The 21968-nt window shown below is 36.6% G+C and overlaps 1 protein-coding gene across 1 annotated transcript; it reads left to right on the top strand.

The window, feature by feature from the left end:
- Positions 1 to 1733: 1733 nt before the first annotated feature.
- On the top strand, positions 1734 to 19191 carry LOC132091703 (kinesin-like protein KIF26B). The gene is made up of 12 exons (XM_059497838.1): positions 1734 to 2060; positions 3074 to 3448; positions 7038 to 7195; positions 7292 to 7463; positions 9620 to 9817; positions 11705 to 11798; positions 12966 to 13228; positions 14804 to 14984; positions 15250 to 15394; positions 15523 to 15682; positions 15883 to 18604; positions 18676 to 19191. Exons 1-12 carry the CDS (start codon positions 1734 to 1736, stop codon positions 18867 to 18869), a joined length of 4989 nt encoding a protein of 1662 aa, XP_059353821.1. The 3' UTR covers positions 18870 to 19191.
- The last annotated feature ends 2777 nt before the right edge of the window (positions 19192 to 21968 follow it).

The following is a 21968-nucleotide window of genomic DNA, read 5'->3' on the forward strand; positions in this document are numbered from 1 at the left end:
CAATTTGAAGGTCTAATCCCAGTATTTACAGACTCCAATGAGAGAAGCTACTGCTCTTGGATAAAAACTAAGTCTGTTTGTTCGAGATTGTATTGTCCCAATATTGTCTCAGAGAATGGAGATGGTCAAACAGAGGATATCCAGGGTGGGTAACATCTCTGATAATGCTCCTCACTTTCCTCTGTAGCCTGATGGTTTAGACTTCATCCAGACTTAGAAGCTCACGTCTAATCACTATTTGACTACACATTGAAGTGTACATTGGTCAGTAACAGTGCAGCTAGCATACCACACTGTGATGCAATTATATACCATAGTACTGTGATAAAAAAAAATAAAAAAACGTAGCTTGAAGGCAATTGTGCTCTTTTCAGTTTCCTTATAAAAAATAGTTTCTTTTGAGCCAAACATTTTAATATATATATATATATATATATATATATATATATATATATATATATATATATATATATATATATATATACATATATATATACATATATATATATATATATATATATATATACATATATATATACATATATATATATATATATATATATACATATATATATATATACATATATATATATATATATATATATACATATATATATATATATATACATATATATATATATATATACATATATATATATATGTATATGTCTGTGTGTGTGTTCAAATATGATGCTACATGTATGGATGTATGAATTCATGTATGATAATCAATAGCTTTTCAACAATTAGTAACCCCATCCCATCTTTTGCCTTTTAGCTCAATGTGGATTAAAACTTTTAACAAAAAAAGAGAAGTATTTTATCTCAGAAGTCAAAACACATCCTAATAACTACACAATTATACTTTTTTTTCATCACACAGTATTTAAAATTGACACACTAAATACACGTATTACCAATCTTTGCAGTGACTTGAATACATCCGCATGTGATCAGCATTGCCGTTTACAGATGTAAATGTTAGTCGAAGGGTGGCGCTATCTCATGATCGAGCTCACTATACACGGTAACCACAGCAGTGTTTGTGATTCTCAATTCCTTGGAGCAATGACGAGTGGGTGGTAGCCTACTGTAACGGAAAACAAGAAAGATGAAGACACAATGCAACAACAACCCAAGAATCAATATGAAAAGCTTTTTTTTTATCGTATATAGCCTACCTTGCTTACAGTTTCCCTAAGGAAGTTAAAAGTTATCTAATTCTCGGCATTAAAAACAACGGCAACTTACAGAACGGCTCGCGAGGAATGATTTAATTCAAGGACTTTTAGCATTTCCGTAAACAGAAATCAAATATTCACTTGTTTCTCACCGGATCACCAAGTTCTCCAAGAACATAGGTTAAAGCACGCCACGCGAAATCACTGCATGTGTCACAAGGACATCGCCTCTGTCTATTCCAAGTGAAGTCAGCTTTTTTGCGTGAAACATGTTTTTTTTTTTATTAATGGAAACTTCTTGTGGAGGACGCGTTGAGGTATTTTAATTGAACATCTGTTCATTCAGAAAATGAAGAATAAACCGGATACTGTGAAACAACAGGCAGTGAGTGGTTCATGGTAAGTCGGCTGGGTGACTATAAACTACTTCAATGTTGCTGTAAGTAATATGCATCATTTTTTAGGTCAGCTGTATTATGTCTACATATGATTCATATTGAGTTGAATATTAAATACTAGTAATTTCTGCATGTATAATATATTTATGTACAGATGACCAACGTTCAAATAGGTCCCGTGTTCAAGGGTCACGCACCGCAGAAGGAGCGTCTTCCGCCCGAAGGCGATTCCCATGCAGCACCTTGGACAGGGTTCGCGGGCTCCCTTCCGACTCCCCTCACTAACTCTCTTCTACGGACAAAAAGGTCCAAAGAATCGTTAAACGGTTACTCCCCTGAATACAACTCCATCAAGTCAACTGGGACGAAAAGAGAGACGTTATTCAACACAGGACATTTGTGCAAAAAGTGCATCTCTCATTTCAATGTCTTCAAAAGGCAAGCGTTAAAACAAGTAATTGACGGAAATCATTCTACCAAAGTAAGTGTATTCATTATATCATGAATTTGCATACATATAGGAACGATCATCGTGCATTTCTATGCATTTAGAGCTGCAAAGAAATTCCGTTTTCTTGCGTGGAATTTAGAGGACTCCTGCATGCATGTCCATCATGTCATGATGTGCATCAGTCAGAGTCTGTCTCGTGTTTCAATTACATTTGAGACGCGTGTTTTTTCCTTCCCCTGAAACGAGTTTAAATTGATTAGCTTTTGCAGTTGGTCGGTCTGTGATTCATGCGACACTCGTCTAGCCTTGATTACACTGGATGGAATATGAGGTATAATGGGTGGGATATGACTCAGTTTCTACTGAGAACAATACAGTAAATGACACTTATAATGTGATCAGCTGGGACAGAGATGAATTTGCGAATGGCATGTGTCTCAGTATTTGGTGGTGGGAGAAACAGATTAGTGGAGAACTTGTTTTTTTCCCCCTATTAAACTCAAAATCTTAATATTTATAACAATATTTCAGATGGATTGAATACTTTAAGATAAAGATATGATGGGATTATCAGGGTTATTGTAGACAACTAAAACCAAAACAATTTTGTTACTTGAAATAAAATAAAATAGTGTTTTACTGAAATACAAAACGTTTTATTTTTGCTAGTTGACAAGGCAACATATCTCATTTTAATTTAGTTTCACTTATTGGTGTACTAAAATAACAAAATCTAAAAATGAAATACAAACGAAAACGATATACAGTGTACCGTGTGTGTGTATATATATATATATATATATATATATATATATATATATATATATATATATATATATATATATATATAGATAGATAGATAGATAGATAGATAGATAGATAGATAGATAAAACCAAAGGGGGTTTTGTTTTTAAAATGATGTTAAAATATTAATATATTTAAAATGTTCAAGTAAAAAATATATGTGATTATAAATAAAATTTCTGGTATGTTCTGATGAGTTAACTTTCACCAACAACGTCTCTTTTTTTCTGTGCCTCAGGATCCCAAAGTTTTCATTCATCTTTATGAGAGCATGAAACCACCTGCTAGTACTGTAGAAGTCTGGGGCAATGTGGACGGACGCTGTGGCGTCTGCTTCACTCACTTTAGCCAGCTGAAGCAGGAGGCTATCCGCACGATCCTCACCCAGGACCGGGCCATATGGGCTCCACCTACCACTGCCAACATCCCATCCACAAGCCTGAACTTAGGCTCACAAACGCTCCCCAGAACCTCAAGCCACCGATCTGTTGTCTCAGACCCCCATCAGAGGCCCAGCAATGCACCACCGGATTGCTGGATTAAAGGACATCAACATTTGAAGGCCCTGCATCCCCTGTCTTCATGCAAAGGAAACAATTCAATGTCTCAAAAGGTAGGCCATATATAGGATATTTTAATGTTAATGTTTTAATGTATTTAATATATATATTTATATATAATATATTTAACATATTGCATACAACCAAACCAAATACAGAAACACATTCCAATTAAGCACAACATGACCAAATACTGAAATGCGCTGCAAATACTCACAAATCAACCAAATATGCTGCAAATACACACAACGTGACCAAATACAGAAAAGCTGCAAATACTCACAACACAACCAAATATAGAAACATGCTGCAAATACAAAAACATGCGTCAAAAACTCATGACCAAATACAGAAATATGCTGCAAATACGCAAAATGCGACCAAATAAAGAAGCGTGCTGCAAATACTCGCAACCAAACAAATACAGAAACGCGCTGCAAATACAACACAATAAAATGCAGAAAAATGCTGCAAATACTCACAACACAACCAAATACGCACAACGTGACCAAATACAGAAACTCGCTGAAAATACAAACAACCTGACTAAATAAAGAAACATGCCACCAAATAAAGAAATACATACACACCAAATAAATAAATACACACCAAATAAAGAAATACACTGCAAATACTCACAACATAATAAAACAGAGAAACATGCTGCAAATACTCACAAAACAACCAAATATAGAAACTCACTGCAATTACAAAAATGTGCTGCAAAGACTCACAACACATCCAAATACAGAAGCGCGCTGCAAATACACACAATGTGACCAGATACAGAAGTGCGCTGCAAATACTCGCAACACAAATACAGAAACATGCTGCAAATACTCACAACACAACCAAATACACACAACGTGACCAAATACAGAAAAGCTGCAAATACTCACAACACAACCAAATATAGAAACATGCTGCAAATACAAAAACATGCGTCAAAAACTCATGACCAAATACAGAAATATGCTGCAAATACGCAAAATGCGACCAAATAAAGAAGCGTGCTGCAAATACTCGCAACCAAACAAATACAGAAACGCGCTGCAAATACAACACAATAAAATGCAGAAAAATGCTGCAAATACTCACAACACAACCAAATACGCACAACGTGACCAAATACAGAAACTCGCTGAAAATACAAACAACCTGACTAAATAAAGAAACATGCCACCAAATAAAGAAATACATACACACCAAATAAATAAATACACACCAAATAAAGAAATACACTGCTAATACTCACAACATAATAAAACAGAGAAACATGCTGCAAATACTCACAAAACAACCAAATATAGAAACTCACTGCAATTACAAAAATGTGCTGCAAAGACTCACAACACATCCAAATACAGAAGCGCGCTGCAAATACACACAATGTGACCAGATACAGAAGTGCGCTGCAAATACTCGCAACACAAATACAGAAACATGCTGCAAATACTCACAACACAACCAAATATGCACAACGTGACCAAATACAGAAACGCACTGCAAATACTCACAACACAACCAAATACAGGAACATTAAAAATTATTCTCTTAATTTACTGGTGCTTTTTCTATTTGTATATGTTTTCTTAAGTTGCATCTTGTTGAGCTCTCTCGGACACTGTACTTAGGGGTTGGTTAGCCCAAAAATCTAAATTCACTTATCACCCTCATGACGGTGAGTGAATAATGATACAATTTTCAATTTTGGCTGAACCTTCACTTTAATATAATACTAAACATACACTACCATTGAAAACTTCTTTTATTTATTTATTTTTTGTCAAGAAATTTGACCATCATATGATACACAGACCTCTAGTCGGCCTCGATTAGATCCAGAGTCAGCAGATACAGGACTGTTTTTGGTGAATGGTTAAACTCAAATTTGATCCATGCTACAGAGAAGCCTGTCAGAAGAAAAGGAGTTTGATCAATATCACTGTAATATTTAATGACCAGTGAAATATTCATACAGAGTGCCCGTAAATACAGTTGAAATGAGAATGCATTATGGAAGTGAGCCAGAGAATGAACATCTCAGAAAACTCCATCAGCACTCAGTACCAGATCTTTATATGTTGCTGACCGAGAGCATAATGGAAGTGTCCATTAGTCCAGCTCCATTTCATTACACAAACATACAAGGTGGACTCACTCAGTCCTTGGAGTGGAATTAAAAAAATAATAAAATGAATTCATGGTGTAATAGAAGAAGAGATGCATTTTGTAGGTTTTTATTTTGAATACCAAACACATATGATGAGATGTGCATACGATGTGCACAAAATTAAATCTTCGATTCTCAGTGGACAACAGAGAAGTGAGAGACAGAAAGCAGAGATGGAGAAAAGAATAACAGCAGGGCCAATATTGCCATCTCTGGCCGAGGATTGCTCCCAGTGCTAATTGGCGTTATAATGGAGGGGAGCAAAGAGGGGGCTCCTATTTCGCATGGCTGGATTGAAGCATTGATGAGACATAAACTCCCTATGTTAAGATATGCAGATGACTGCACTCAAGCGATGGTTTCTCAAACAGAGGCAAAGAAATACAGTCTGTATTTGTTTCTGCTGAGAAGAGGTTCGATTTTGTACCGAAGTACGACTTGTACCGTATTCATTGCCTGTATGCTGAGACACATATAAAATTAGGTTCATGACTTCATCTGCACACATGACTTAGCTTGTAGTGGCATTCACTAATAATAGTATCTGACTGCAGTGCATTAAACACACTCATGTTCAGGGTGTAGTGTACACAGTGTCATATTTTTAAAATCAATCTCAGAAAGACATTCAATTAAAGTTTTTTGAACTGTATAAACACATTGCCTGTCCAATTTAGTGTATAGTTCACCCAGAAATGAATATTCCCAAGATGAGGCCATCCAAGATGTTGATGAGTTTGCTTCTTCATCGTAATAGATCTGGAGAAATTTAGCATTACATCACTTGCTCACTTGTAGTGAATGGGTGCCATCAGAATGATAGTCCAAACAGCTCACAAAAGTATCACAATAATCCACAAGCAATCAACGTGATTCCAGTCCATCAATAAACATCTTGTGAAATGATGTGAAATGAGTGTTATAAATTAATCAATAAGATGTCTTTAACTTTAAACCACTGCTTCTAGATAAAATATACATTTTCTATCCATAATATTGCCTTTTTGCAGTGAAAAATTTGTTTTGTCTGAAACAGGAGAGAATGAGGATCAACCACAGTTTACAAGCAAAAACAGTCAAAAAATTTCTGAACAAACATGTCGGTGGATTTTGATTTGAGAGAACAGGTGATGGACTTTTCACTGGGGGAAGCTTACAAACACACAACTTTTCACTTCACAAGACATTAGTTGATGGACTGCAGTTGGAGTAAGTGTGAATTACTTGTGGATCAATGCGATATTTTTATTAGCTGTTTGGTCCCTCATTCTGACGGCACCCATTCACTGCAGAGGATCCATTGGTGAGCAAGTGATAGTGATGTAATGCTAAATTCCTTCAAATCTGTTCCGATAAAGAAACAAACTCATCTACATCTTGAACGACCTGAGCATTTTTTGTTGTTGTTGTTGTTGTACTATTCCTTTAATTACTGAGCTTGACATTAAGTGAAGATAAATCTTTCTCAGTCGTCCCAGAGTCCTTTGCATGCAGGGAAGGTGAATGAGAAGGAAAATGTGACCTCTACAGCACTATGCAACTACGGCGCAACACAGCCAATGCGTTCTTCCAGTATGTCCTCTCTGCTACCTGCAGGAACATCTGCTGCCTTGTCTTTCTTTGTCAGGTAATATGGGCTTACCAGAAAAAACAAAAACAAAGATGTGTTGTAGAAAACAAAGAACGTTTTTTTTCAATTCTGTAAAACACTGCACATCCACAGGGCAGCACAGAAGTTGAATGTAATGGTTAGAAGAGGAAGGCAGTTCTCAGAGAGCAGTGCTTCCCAACGCATGACAAACTTCAGTAGTCTTTTGCAGAAATCTCCTCCTCCAACACCAGCAAACATTTTTCAAGCTGCTAGTAAGAGCAAAGAAACACCTGGGATGGGGAAGGTATGGCTTAAATGTTCACTACAAATGTTAATTTTTGCAACGTTTACTACTAAAGACCACCAAAACGTTTGGATGCTTATATTATTAAGGGATATGTTGTTATAATATGGTAGTTTTTAATTTGCGATTAAATTAGTAATAGACAGAAATCATAGATTTGTTTTAATTCTTTAAGGTGCACTCAGTAATTTGATTTATATTCTGCTGTTATGTAAATGTTTTGTTAAGTTTTCAGTTACTGATTGTAGAAATATGCAAGCAAGAGAAAGAGAAAATCAAAGAGTAAAGGTTTAAAAACACACTGCAGGAAATAAAGAAATTGTCAGATAGAACGTCACATTATGAAATATTATGTTCAGTGTCACATGATCCTGTAGTTGCAATATGCTCATTTCATATTATCAAAAAATATGATACATTTTGTTGAATATAAACTTTAGTCTTTGCCATCGCTCTTGACCAGCTTCATGCATTTTTGCACTTAATCTTTGATCTCTTAAAAAAGAAAAACAAAATTGTACACACTTTTGAATGGTAGTATACTTATATTTTTTCGCAGTGGTGGATTACATCTTCCATGGTATAATAATAATAATAATTCTCCGTTCACATAGATCCATTATTTATTATTTAGTTAGCAAGATGAAGTGAATATTTGACTGGTCATGGGATGTTAACATGACAGCTACCATGATCTCCAAGAAAAATTAAACCCCTTTATTAAGGTACTATTATGACTGGAGTATTCATCATTTATATGTTTTCTTTGTGTACCATTTTCTGAATAAGGAAAAATGTTCCTTCCTTACATACCACACCTCTGATCAGATGATTTAGATGTCATTCAGTCTGTCCTTGTGATGTGGCTGCTTTCTAGCTGCCTCACGATTTAGAGAAGCCTGCTCATACTGTAACCTCTGAATGTGATGTTAATGGCCTTCCCATTCCATCGCACCACCTCCTTGAGGAAGGGAAATCAATTTATTTTAATTGTAGATCTCCCTGACTTCACTCTCCACAGATCACACTGATGAGACTCGTCTTGAGTTTCAAATTATATGGCTCTCAGGGTAGCACCTGGTAGCTAGATCGCACTCAGCACTGCACATCCAGCAACTGTAGATTGTATTCAGAGATAATGGATTCTTAAATAATTCATTTTGTGTAAATATGATTTGACAGACTCAGGACAGAGAAGATAATGTCAGTGGACAAATGCATTAGATATCAGACAAAGCATTAACCTAAACCTAAACCTAAACCTAGTTAAGATAGTGACTTAATAGAAAGTGGAATTTTTTTTACGTCTTAAATATTACCATTATGGTGATAGTTATAGAAACAAGGACATTTTTCTCAGTCTCAGTAAAAGTCTGGCAATATAGATAGAGAGCATTAAATCATAAAACATTCACTATCCATAAGACCAACACTGCATTAGCGTAGATTTCAACATTGACCACAGTGGTTTGGCTTTCTTTCACAGGTCTTCTCCTCTAATGTAGGCCTTAAGCCTTAAACTAAAATAATAATAATAATAATAATAACAATTACATGTATATATTCACATCACATTTTGTAATATAATATATTTGGCATATGTAGGTTTAAATATAAGGTTTACATATAAAGTTCTATTTTATATGTGTGCGTGTTACATATAATTAAGGTCTCAATATAATTGACACGTTAATCAAGGTATGCACTTTAAAATTCTCTTTATTAATAATAATAGAAAAGTAGACCTTGAGTAACATTTAAGATAAGAGACAGGTCTCTGCACCTATAAAAGCTGGGAGAGCGCGGTGAGTGTGACTAAATAATTGAACATTATATTTAAATGTTTAAATTAAATGATTAAAATATATTTTTTTAAATATATATTTAGGACAGTATTAATGTATTTACAATGATGGCCAAAAATATACAATTAGATATAAGTAACTTAAACGTTTTGAAAATATATTGTAAATATAATTTAAAATCTGTATTAGCAAAATATATTTTTTGTCATTTTTATAAAATATTTGAAAATATATATGTTTGGCATTTTGTCAAGTGGGATTGGGCACTTTTTATGTACATTTAAAAATATTTTATATTTATATGTAATAGCCAATATGTATATTGTTTTGGTTTTGTTCCCCCAATTCTAGGTCAAAGTGATGCTGCGAGTGTGCTCGGTTCCTATGTCTGACCCGTCTCAGTCCTACTCTTTCAAACTGGACCCGTACAAGAAACAGATCACAGTGCTTAATGTACCCACCTTCAACCCTCAGAGACTGACTGCTGGAACTACAGTCTCCTCAAAGACTTTCACCTTTGATGCTGCCTTTGGCCCTGATTCAACCCAGGTCAGGGCCACTGCTTTGTTATTTCTGTCTTATGATGTGGAACCTGATCTGTCTACTGTCTGGAGCCCATCTGAGTCATAATCACATCACTCTCAGATTTGGTCATATTTAAGTGCAGATATCCAATATCTACAGGTCCTTCTCAAAAAATTAGCATATTGTGATAAAGTTCATTATTTTCCATAATGTAATGATAAAAATTTAACTTTCATATATTTTAGATTCATTGAACACCAACTGAAATATTTCAGGTCTTTTATTGTTTTAATACTGATGATTTTGGCATACAGCTCATGAAAACCCAAAATGCCTGTCTCAAAAAATTAGCATATTTCATCTGACCAATAAAAGAAAAGTGTTTTTAATACAAAAAAAGTCAACCTTCAAATAATTATGTTCAGTTATGCACTCAATACTTGGTCGGAAATCCTTTTGCAGAAATGACTGCTTCAATGCGGCGTGGCATGGAGGCAATCAGCCTGTGGCACTGCTGAGGTGTTATGGAGGCCCAGGATGCTTCGATAGCAGCCTTAAGCTCATCCAGAGTGTTGGGTCTTCCGTCTCTCAACTTTCTCTTCACAATATCCCACAGATTCTCTATGGGGTTCAGGTCAGGAGAGTTGGCAGGCCAATTGAGCACAGTAATACCATGGTCAGTAACCATTTACCAGTGGTTTTGGCACTGTGAGCAGGTGCCAGGTCGTGCTGAAAAATGAAATCTTCATCTCCATAAAGCTTTTCAGCAGATGGAAGCATGAAGTGCTCCAAAATCTCCTGATAGCCAGCTGCATTGACCCTGCCCTTGATAAAACACAGTGGACCAACACCAGCAGCTGAGATGGCACCCCAAACCATCACTGACTGTGGGTACTTGACACTGGACTTCAGGCATTTTGGCATTTCCTTCTCCCCAGTCTTCCTCCAGACTCTGGCACCTTGATTTCCGAAAGACATGCAAAATTTGTCCAAAAGTCCAGTGCTGCTTCTCTGTAGCCCAGGTCAGGCACTTCTGCCGCTGTTTCTGGTTCAAAAGTGGCTTGACCTGGGGAATGCGGCACCTGTAGCCCATTTCCTGCACACGCTTGTGCACCGTGGCTCTGGATGTTTCTACACCAGACTCAATCCACTGCTTCCGCAGGTCCCCCAAGGTCTGGAATCGGTCCTTCTCCACAATCTTCCTCAGGGTCCGGTCACCTCTTCTCGGTGTGCAGCGTTTTTTGCCACACTTTTTCCTTCCCACAGACTTCCCACTGAGGTGCCTTGATACAGCACTCTGGGAACAGCCTATTCATTCAGAAATTTCTTTCTGTGTCTTACCCTCTTGCTTGAGGGTGTCAATGATGGCCTTCTGGTCAGCAGTCTTACCCATGATTGCGGTTTTGAGTAATGAACCAGGCTGGGAGTTTTTTTTTAAAGCCTCAGGAATCTTTTGCAGGTGTTTAGAGTTAATTAGTTGATTCAGATGATTAGTTTAATAGCTTGTTTAGAGAACCTTTTCATAATATGCTAATTTTTTGAGATAGGAATTTTGGGTTTTCATGAGCTGTATGCCAAAATCATCAGTATTAAAACAATAAAAGACCTGAAATATTTCAGTTGGTGTGCAATGAATCTAAAATATATGAAAGTTAAATTTTTATCATTACATTATGGAAAATAATGAACTTTATCACAATATGCTAATTTTTTGAGAAGGACCTGTAGATATTCTGATCCAGTACAATCAGTCGAGCTGATTTCACTCAGTGTTAGATGCACAGTTGTATAAATAATTCCACATCCCAGCAGACAGATTCTGTGTGAAAAATGTACATGTAATTACAGTTCAACTGACAAATGATGAAACAGTGTTGTCATAAAAAATCAAGCTGAAGTATTATTTTTCAGGAAGACGTTTGTGAGAACAGCTTGTGTGAAGTGCTCCAGTGTGTGCTTGCAGGAGCTGATGGTTGCATCCTAAGCTTTGGACAAACCAGTGTGGGTAAGTGAGTGATCTTTTTGAACTTTTAAAAAATATTTTATATATAGCATGTGTGTGTGTTTTATGTTTTGTATCATATTTGACACATTAGACTTTTATGGCTCATATGTTCAGATGTAGTGAGAGTATGGTACTCAAACTTGAAAACATTTTTAAATAACTCCTCCATTTTATTCAGAGGCCTAAACAGGACAAAAATATGCAATTTTGCGCTGTTGTTTTTATTTATATGGCCAAAAAGTAAGATGAAAGTCTGATAGCTTTTAACGGAAATCAATAAGATATTTATAATAAACTACTTACATAAAATGCTATAAATAACAGTTGTCTCTTTCCCAATAAAATGTCTTAGTAGATTATATATGATAGGATGCTTAGTTTTATGATTCTCTGTAGTTTTAATTGTAGGACTGTTTTACTTAGAGTAAAAAAAGCTTCATACATCTCCCAGTGTAGCTTAAAAGCTTGCATTTAATCTCATAAATCTAAACCTTATTTCTCATATTTGAATCTTCATAATGCACAATTGTGACTTTATATGCTGCAGCCTGACTTTGTCTTATTTTAAACTTAATTTCACAATTATCTTTACATTTTTTTACTCTGAGGCAAACAGGCTTCCATTTCTTTGCGTCCCATGGTGGTGATAAAAAAAAGGCCAGATTCGCATATGTTTTTGCCACAGTGTGTGACTTGTGGGGTATCTCGATGAATGTGGATTAAACGTTGTTCCTTCAAGGGACTGCATATAGTCTACACAGTCGGTCATCACAGGTCATTTACCTTTAAGCTTATTAGTTGTTATCCACCCAAAATCATGACAAAAGTCTCTACATGGCATTTGGAGTATGACATCATTCTCTAGTAGCTAGATTGAATTACCCAGCCTCCAAGTCGGCCCTTGGCTCCCAGCCAGACATCATAAATCTTTTAAACCAGCCCATGCCTGACTGCCAGTAAAGTGCTTTACATTTAATTGGTAGTGACATTGCCACAACAAATTTTACACCCCAGTTTGTAAAGTAATTTACCACATATTTAACCATATTTCAGTTTGTGATTTTTTTTTCATCTAAAAGACAATTTATTCTGGGGGGAGGGGTTTGCCAAATGGGGTTTTGTTATTTAAAAAATATCAATCTAACTTTCTTTTTTTTTGGCTTACAGGAATGTCTTACACAATAATTGGACACGATGGTTGCACTCAAAGCCTTGGAGTCATTCCTTGTGCTATATCTTGGCTTTTCAAGCTCATTAACAAAAAGAAAGACAAGACATGGGCAAACATCTCAGTTTCCGTGTCAGCTGTAGAGGTCTGTGGGGAAAACAATGCCATCAGAGATTTACTCTCCGATGTTGACACAGACAACTGCAAGATGAACTATAAACCAGATGCTTACTTCAAAGAGGACGCCGTCTATGGAGTACAGGCAAGTGTTGATCACACTTCCTTTGTTCTATTATCTGGATGTTAGGGTGACCATATGAGCCGTTTTCCCAGGACGCATCCTTGCCAGGATTTTTATATTGCTTAAAATATCCAGATTTTGGCTGATTTTTACAATGATCCAGATCGATCATTGTATGACATTCATAAGAGCTATAGAGAGCAGAGCAGACGGGTCCTTATGCATTAAAATCACTCTCTTGGTACTTTGGTGTCATACAATGATCGATGATTGATCGTTCTCTGTAGATCTCACCTTCTCACACGCCACGACTGGTTAATTATGTACCACACCTTCATGTTATTGGTCAAACTACTTTGATGTTTTAGGGTATATAGAAATCCTGGCAAGGACGCGTCCTGGGAAAATAGCTCATATGGTCACCCTACTGTACGTTATTCTTAATTTCCATTTATTTGTGCATCACTTTTCATATTGCTCCAACTATTGTTCAAAAGAAGCTTTACAAAAAATAGTGTGTTACAACCTGAGGGCACAGTTACTTTGAAAATTTCCCTACAAAGTTAGTTGGGTGATGGATGATTTTTTGGGTGTTAGTATCAATATGTTAGTCTTAAGGTTATATATAAGGTAGTGTGCTCCAAAACAGTGACTATTCACATTTAGAAGATGTAAGTATTTAAAGCTTGCAGCATGATTAAGACCACTATTTTGTTTTACTAAGAGTTTCATATTGAATCTAGGGGGTAATCTATTACAGTAGACTGTGGCAGTCAAATGCGGCTTTACCAAGCTCAGTGGCTCTGGTCACTCTAGATATAAACAAAATGCTATTGGCTGTTTTTAAAAGAGGGCGGGACTGCTCGATATGTCCATCCCTCTCTTCCTGTTTCAGTTTAATTACGTCATCACATAGAATAATGCTGCTTGTTTCAAGGCACTTCAGGGGACCTTTGAATTCAAGCCTATGCAATGCTCATGGAATATTCCAGTTACCACACACATTACACACTGTCTACAGCAATTGTGGCATAATGTTGATGACTTTAACAAATTATTTCTAATCATTGTTAGTTTCTTTAAACAGCTTAAGTTAGGCCCATATAATGGAAATGAACAGGGTCAATTTTTGTTCCATATAAAGCATCATTTTTACAGTTATTTTAGGTTTTTGGTGGTCCATTGTCATGGCCATTGAAAAATTGTTTGTAATACAGAATTAATCAAATGAAATCAGGTTAACACACACAAACTTTGCATCTTTCGCTATACTGTATTGAAAATTGAGCATTTTAAGTTTTGTGGATTGGTCCATTCACTTCCATTGTAACCCAAGTTTTTGCTTTTTATAATAAAAAGGACAAGCGCCACAAATACATTTTGTGATAATCTAATCAACATAGTGCCACAAATACTGTTGATTGAGCTTAATTTATACTGAACCCAGAATATTCCTTAAAACAAAGCTTTGCATGACATTTATAAATTAATAAATATTCATGAGCAATCAATACAAATGTAATACATACTCATTGATATGTTCATTGTTCATTTACTTTAGAGTCTCATTATTGAATTCTGCTATCTTAATTCCAGCCTTACAACCACAGTGTACTTAATGCTCCAACTCCAGAAAGAGCAGCTTTCCTACTAGATGCAGCTCTTGCATCTCGCAGTGGGATGGTGGACAGTGGAGGGAGGCCACCACATTGTTGTCACATGTTCTTCACCCTCCATGTTCGCCAACAGCACATAGGAAGCAGCACTAAATCTGGGAGTGAGTTCAGTTGCTTTTTCATGGCTCAAATATAGAGATATGAGCAGATTCTCAGTACAGATCTTGATATACAAAGGCCTATTAGATTACATTTCTCACACAATACAGATCCAGGAGAGTGAAATTTCATACTTGTTTCTATTTTTAGCATATTTCAAATGGCTGTTTTGTGTTTATGATACGACCTTTTTCTTAAAGTTATTTGTATTTCTTAACTATTATTTTTTTAAATGTCTGGTGTTATTAAAATATATACTTTCCTCAGTGAATGTGGATCAAAGCAAGCTGAGCCTGATTGATTTAGGGAGCTGTGTGGGGGAGAGGGAAGAAAGCAACTGTGGAGTCTGCCTCGCTGAACTTGGAAACTTTATCACAGCCAATCTCAACAGGCATAATAACGTCCCAAATAGGTATGACTATGTATATCTCACTTATAAATGTAGGAAATTACTAATAGTATATGAAAATAAAGCACAGTAGTTTAAGTAAAAAAGCATTTAAGTACATTTAATTATCAGTGATAATTTCTTCATTACAGGGGAAGTAAATTAGCAATGCTTTTGCAAGACTCTCTGAGCAATGTCAACTGCTCCACTACAATTATTGCCCATATATCCACCTTGTCTGAAGACCTTACAGAAAGCCTTTGTACGATGCAGACAGTGACTCGGATGCGAAGTCAGAAAAAGAAGATAAGGGTATACTTATAGACATACTCACCAGTTTTCAGGTTCTGTTCATTTAGACCATGCTTTACATTTTATATAAATCTTATATATCTCATATAAATTATAACATGTCCGTTTATTTATTTTTTGATTTATGGACATGTTCTCCACTTTTCAAGATCTGTGAATTTGAGTTAAGTTTTTGCATTTTTGCTTGTTTTTTTCATCAGAAACCTTCCTCAAGCTCACCTGGAGGAAGAAGCTTGGGCAACGAGAGGAAATGTAATAAGTCCACTAAGCTAAGATTCCAATCTACAGGGACGCTGGATCAAGATCTCTCCTCTCCTGGTTTCTCTAGTGATCCAGCATTTTACCCTGGGAGTGATAAGTCTTGTGATACCATTAGTTCCGTGGATCCTTCTGGCCTCCTAGATAAAGAAGTTACAAATAGAAGCAGAGAGGTTTTGCCTATTATTCCTTCCTTATTCAAGAGCAAACTGGAGTCCAAGAAGCTCTCGTTGATGAAGTTTTGTGAAATCTCTCCACCAGTTGACAATCACATGAAGCAGATATCAAAAGAAAAGGCTAAAGAAGAGGCAACACCTACAATATTGCTAGATAAATCAGATTTTGAGTGTCTGAAGTGCAACACATTTGCAGAACTCCAGAATCGACTGGGAAACATAGATGGAACAGAATTGGATCAATGCAAAAATCAGGAAGTGAACACTTTGAGCAAATTACCTCACTTAAGCCATACCAAGAAGCAATCCAATTCATTGGACATTCAAGCATCAAACAACAGAGAATCCAATAGCACCAGACAAGGAAACTCCTCAAAAGCATTTTCGATAATTCACAACAGTGAAGAAATTCCAAGTACCGCCAGTTCTCCGATTATTCAGAAATGTCCGTCACAGTTAGATATCGTCAAACCGATCGATCCCATGCTGTCTAGCCAATCTCCAAGCAAATCTCAGCTTCATAATAAAATAACGAATGTGATGCCCACTGCACTATCTTTGAAATTGGAAGACCAAGGTAAAATGAGATTATTGGATGATTCCACATTGCAATCTCAGACTCGAATTTCTCCCATCGGCAAGAGTTCTCAGAAATCTACCTCATCCTCTTCTTTTTCATCATCCCTATCTTCTAGTTCGAGCTCACCACCGGCTGTTTCTGCCTTTTTGAATGGAGACATTTCAAATTGTACAGGAAAAAAACAGAGAGAGATGCGGGCCACCATCACTGTGACTGTTCAGAAGCCGCTGGATCTTAATGGACATGATGAGCTTGTGTATTCCGTGGTTGAGGAGGTGACAATAAATGGGGCCACTGAGCAAGGAAAGGCACAAATATTAAGTATTCATGAGTCCCACTCTCTCCAGGCTCTAACGCCAGGAAGTCAGTCTGTCAGGATTATCGGCAGCATAGGTGAAGAACAAATAGCAAATTATTATAGTTCCAACTCTAATGCACAGACTTCAGAGAATGAAGTCTCCACGGCCTCATCAGATGGAGCTGTGAAACACACAAAAACCAATGCTCATGCTGACAAGGCAAGTGACTTCATTGATTCTAAAAACCTGCCGCAGCATGATACTTGGCCTGAGGTGGCCCTGACTAAAGATGTGAAGGAGATACCTAAAGGAGCCATTGTTAAACTTGACCCCCCCTGTGAGGTCTCCAAGTCTGGAAAATATGCTTGTGAATTTAAACCTGAGCAGAGTTGGATGTGCCAAAACAACAAAAAAGATGTCAAGGATGTCCCTCAAATGAAAACAGAACAAAAGAACCCACATAGTCCAAGAGAAACTTATGAGAAGAAACAGTATACCCAGAAAGACAGTCTTGTGGAATGGACCAAAGACAATTTGCCATCAACGTCAACAAATAGTCCTAATCTCAAGAGAAAAGAGAGGAAAGACGAATCTGGAATAGCAGGAAGTGCAATGCTAAACCTGGCTACTGAAACTAAGACCAACACTAAATCAAATTTTGAGGAGAGCAGCAAGTTGCTCAATGCAAAACTGAAAACATTATCCAGCAGGAGCCAAACTTGGGATCATAGTAAGAGCGGGCGCTCAACAGGAAGCTTGGAAAGTCATTCTAGCTCAAGACTTAAAAGCAAATTCCTCGAAGAGACTGATTTTATCGATATGGCTCGGAAAGGCCTTTTAGATGAAGACTATATTTCAGCTCAACCCAGCCCTCTAGGTTTTAAAGAAGACTTTGAGGACTTCGTAAGGTGTCGAGCTAGTCAGAGTCTAGGGAGGGTTCCACAGTTCTTTCCAATGCATGATGTCAATTATGCAACCCGGCCATTTAAAAACGGTCACCCTAAGAGCACATCAGTTAATAAATTCATGCCCAGTTCGAAGATCCACAAGATGCCAATCTTGTCCCCAAAACCCACTAGACACTCAATCAACAGGAGCTCAAGCTTTTCTCCTAATGGCGCACCAGTCAGCCAAAGCTGCTGGTCTACACTCTCCCTATCCCGAAGTCAAGACAACGGTGGTTTGAAGTCACCCAATGCAGTCCGGAAAGGAAGAGCTGAGCTTTTAAGAAACAGTAGAGACTCGCTTTCTGCTTTTAGTCAAGGTGGGTCTGATTTAGATGAATGTGAGGAACTGGGGACCATGAAACCTTTTGTTCACACAGTGCCGTCCCCGTATAGCCGGATCACAGCTCCACGAACACCACACCATTGCAGCGGCCATGCCAGTGATACCACCAGTGTTCTCAGTGGAGAGATGCCTCCTGCCATGTGTAAAACAGCTTTACTCTATAACAGGGGCAGTATGGTCAGTAGCGGCTATGAAAGCATGCTTAGAGACAGTGAAGCTACTGTCAGCAGCAGTTCAACGCACAACTCCATCAGCGATCAGACCTGCTCGCTCGGTGCTACTAAAGGCATGAGAAGTACCAAGAAAAGAACCAACATAGGTAAGGACGTTTTTTAAATCAATGCATTGTGGCATAAAAACAGTATGGATTTCACTTGTCTTTGTCCACAGGGGCCAGTCTAAGATGTCCATCCCAAGACAACCTCCTGTCGCTGAAGAGATCCGTCAGTGGGCCCAAAACGCACCGGGTGGATCGGGGTGGTTCCGACTCTTATGAAATTAAAGTCTATGAGATTGATAATGTAGATGGCGTACAGAAGAGAGGTGGGGCAGGGAACAAGGTGAGGTTCAAAATGTGTCAATGAAAAAAATCGTCTGTCTGCTTTGTATTTCATTTACAAACTGCTGTCTTTGTATAGTCCATTAAATTGGTAGTGCTTGATTCAACTCTTACAGTTTTCTGAATTACTTAGACACAAAATCTGTTATTTAGCCAGTTAACTTGACTTGCAACACTGTTGTCTATAAGTAAAGGCTGGCATATCTTACACAGCTTTCACCTAGATTTTTGTCCCGATTTGCAGTCTGGAGGAGAATGTTAGTTGGCAACTCTCAAAGCAGTCAGAGTTTGTTTATAATAATTTTAAAAGTCATGTAGTGTATTCCAGTCTTGAGACTAATTTCTCAAAACTTAAAACCATGTTTTTTTTTTAACTCTGACCCAAACAAAATACTGATTAAGAATACATGTGATTTTACATTGTTTATACATACATTTTTTTTACTATTTCTGAAGAATATGCTTTTTGTTGAAAATTAAGGAAAAATTTTACATTAGTTTTTCAAATGTGTTATTTGTATAGTTTTCATTTAACTATTTATTTCAGTTTTCATTCAACAATGTATTGTACACATCCAGGAAATTTTCACAAAATGCTGTGTTCTCTTATATACAATGATTCAAATACAATTCTTTTTTAAAGTAGTAAAGATACTTTTTCTCAAATTGTGCTTAATTTAATCAAAACAATATTGTTATCACAAAACCAAACCTGTATGTTTAGGAATGTATGCTCTTAAAAATGTTTTTTTTTTTTTTTTTGCTTTTTGTGTTCTTATTTTTCACTTTAATTTATGTTGCAGAGTAAAATGTATAGTTGCACATTCATTGTAGTTCGCAGTCATGATCGTACTGTTTTAAATAAATTTCACAGTGTGTAAATAAGTGTATCTGTGTATTTGATGGCTTTGTGGGTCAAGATTTAAATTAGACTGAAGATAGCTGAATATAGTGTTTGAGTTTGTTTTAAAAGACTGTATATGAAATGTGTTATAGAAAAAACTAATATTACTGAAAAACCTGTGGTGTAATGATAGGCCAAATCTCGGGTGACTCACATTTTATATGTAGGCAAACTTACATTTTGTCATCCACGTTTTCAGGGCATAGTCCTCTTTAGTGCAAAGCTGAAATTCCTGGAGCATCGACAGCAGAGAATAGCAGAGGTGAGGCTCAAGTATAATGCTCTCAGGCGAGAGTTGGAACATGCCAAGCATCATCTGATGTTGGACCCTGGAAAATGGACCCGCGAATGTAAGGGTTAACATGTTTTCATATGTACATTAAGCACTTTTAAGCACTACAGTAGGATAGAAAACTGTAGGGTTGTTTATGGTTCTGCTTAAAGTCCATACTGTGTCCTATCAATAATTACTATGCTATTTGTGTGATGTATTTTGCAGTTGACTTATGGCAAACGTTTGAGGTAGACTCCCTGGAGCACTTAGAGGCTTTGGAGCAAGTCACTCAAGGGCTAGAGCGTCAAGTTAACCTCTGTAAAGCGCATGTCTTGATGGTCACCAGCTTTAACGTTACACCCAAGTGCAGACAAAAGTTGCGGCATCTGCCCACGGTAGATCATGTAGTGTTTTTAGGAATATAGCATGCCAAGATCTTAGATGATCACTTTTACTTGTTATGCAATATATTAAATGATATGTGTGTAAATTTACGGAGCCACTTGGGGGACATTGTGATGGAAAAAATAGGAAGGGAGGAAGAATGTTTTTGTGGCCTCCACTCCGAGAAACTTTGCATTCCGACCTCATGTTTCATATTTCCATTACAAAATTTTGTGAGCGAGCGTTTCTTGGGGGAACACAAAAGCATTAAAATATTTTTTTTCTTCCTTCTCATTTATCTTCATGTCAATTGAGGGGCTCCTTACAAATCCTCTAACTGTCTGAATATCATCACATTATAAAAAAGCTTGTGATGCTGACCAGGCTTTACTTGAAATCTAATTTGCTGTCAATGTTTGTATGGTTAGCTTTAGCATTGTGAAGGTCAAAACAACATATTGGACTGCAGACCAGTGTCTGAACTTGGAAGCACTAATAAGAGCTTTTCTGACTTGAAATTGTTAACCCAGTGTAGTTTTATTTTTCACTGCTCAGATTTTAATTCTGGATAGTCAGGGTTCAAGCTTTCACGCTGCACATTTATAAATCCTTTGTAAATTATGTTCTTATGCATATTTAACACAAGAAGGATAGCATGCAATGAGCATTTGAGCTATATAACTGCTGGTCCATCTGTTAAAATTTTTTTAAAATCTAATTTGTATCTTTCTCAAGCACTATTTTGTTTGCAATTGATCTATTGTTAAACAACACAACTAGCACCTTATTGTTTTACACAGTAACGGGCTTTATTTTGCAAATTTACATCCATACCTTTTCAATGGCTGATGTGAAATAAAAAGTTATTTAGCCAGGGTTAAAAAAAAAAGGTCCTTCATTTGGGGATACAGTTTCCTTAATAAAAGCAACTTTTACTGAGAGTCACCTTTTTGAGTTAATTCAAGAGTCCCTTCAAGGTGATTAAAACACTGTAAAGAAGTCATTTTTAACACCAAGTGTATATTTTGTTGCTCTAGGAGCACGTAATTTGCAAGTCAATTTTATTGTAAGTTTATTGTAAATGTGATCCTGTTTGCGCTAATAAAAGGTTATGATGCACTGTTTGTATTTAAGTAATTTTTTTCAATGAAATTTTTGTCATATATTTACAAAATTAATAGCCACTGTAATCATCAGACTAGAAATACTAAGGTAAAGAAGAAGAAAAAAGAATAGACATTAAATCTGTGGTTTGTTTTTCACAGAGGATTACTAAAACATTCAGACATATTGCAGTGAGTCTACTGATCAGCTCATTGTGCTGTCACAACACATATTACCCGGCTGACATGAAATGCAGATAAAAACTACCCTATTATACAGTCAGAGACAGTCCAGACTGCAGCAGCCCACCATAATGACTCCATGTTTCAAGGGTTGCATTTACTTTCTGCTCAAATTCCTACATATTCTAACGTCCATTTCAAAGCTGTAATGTCAGCCAATGGTTTATTTATATTTTGGAGAAGGAGTTCTGAAAATATTTTGAATAGCGTTGCATG

The sequence above is a fragment of the Carassius carassius genome, chromosome 18 (genome assembly GCF_963082965.1).
Source record: "Carassius carassius chromosome 18, fCarCar2.1, whole genome shotgun sequence".
NCBI lineage: Eukaryota > Metazoa > Chordata > Actinopteri > Cypriniformes > Cyprinidae > Carassius > Carassius carassius.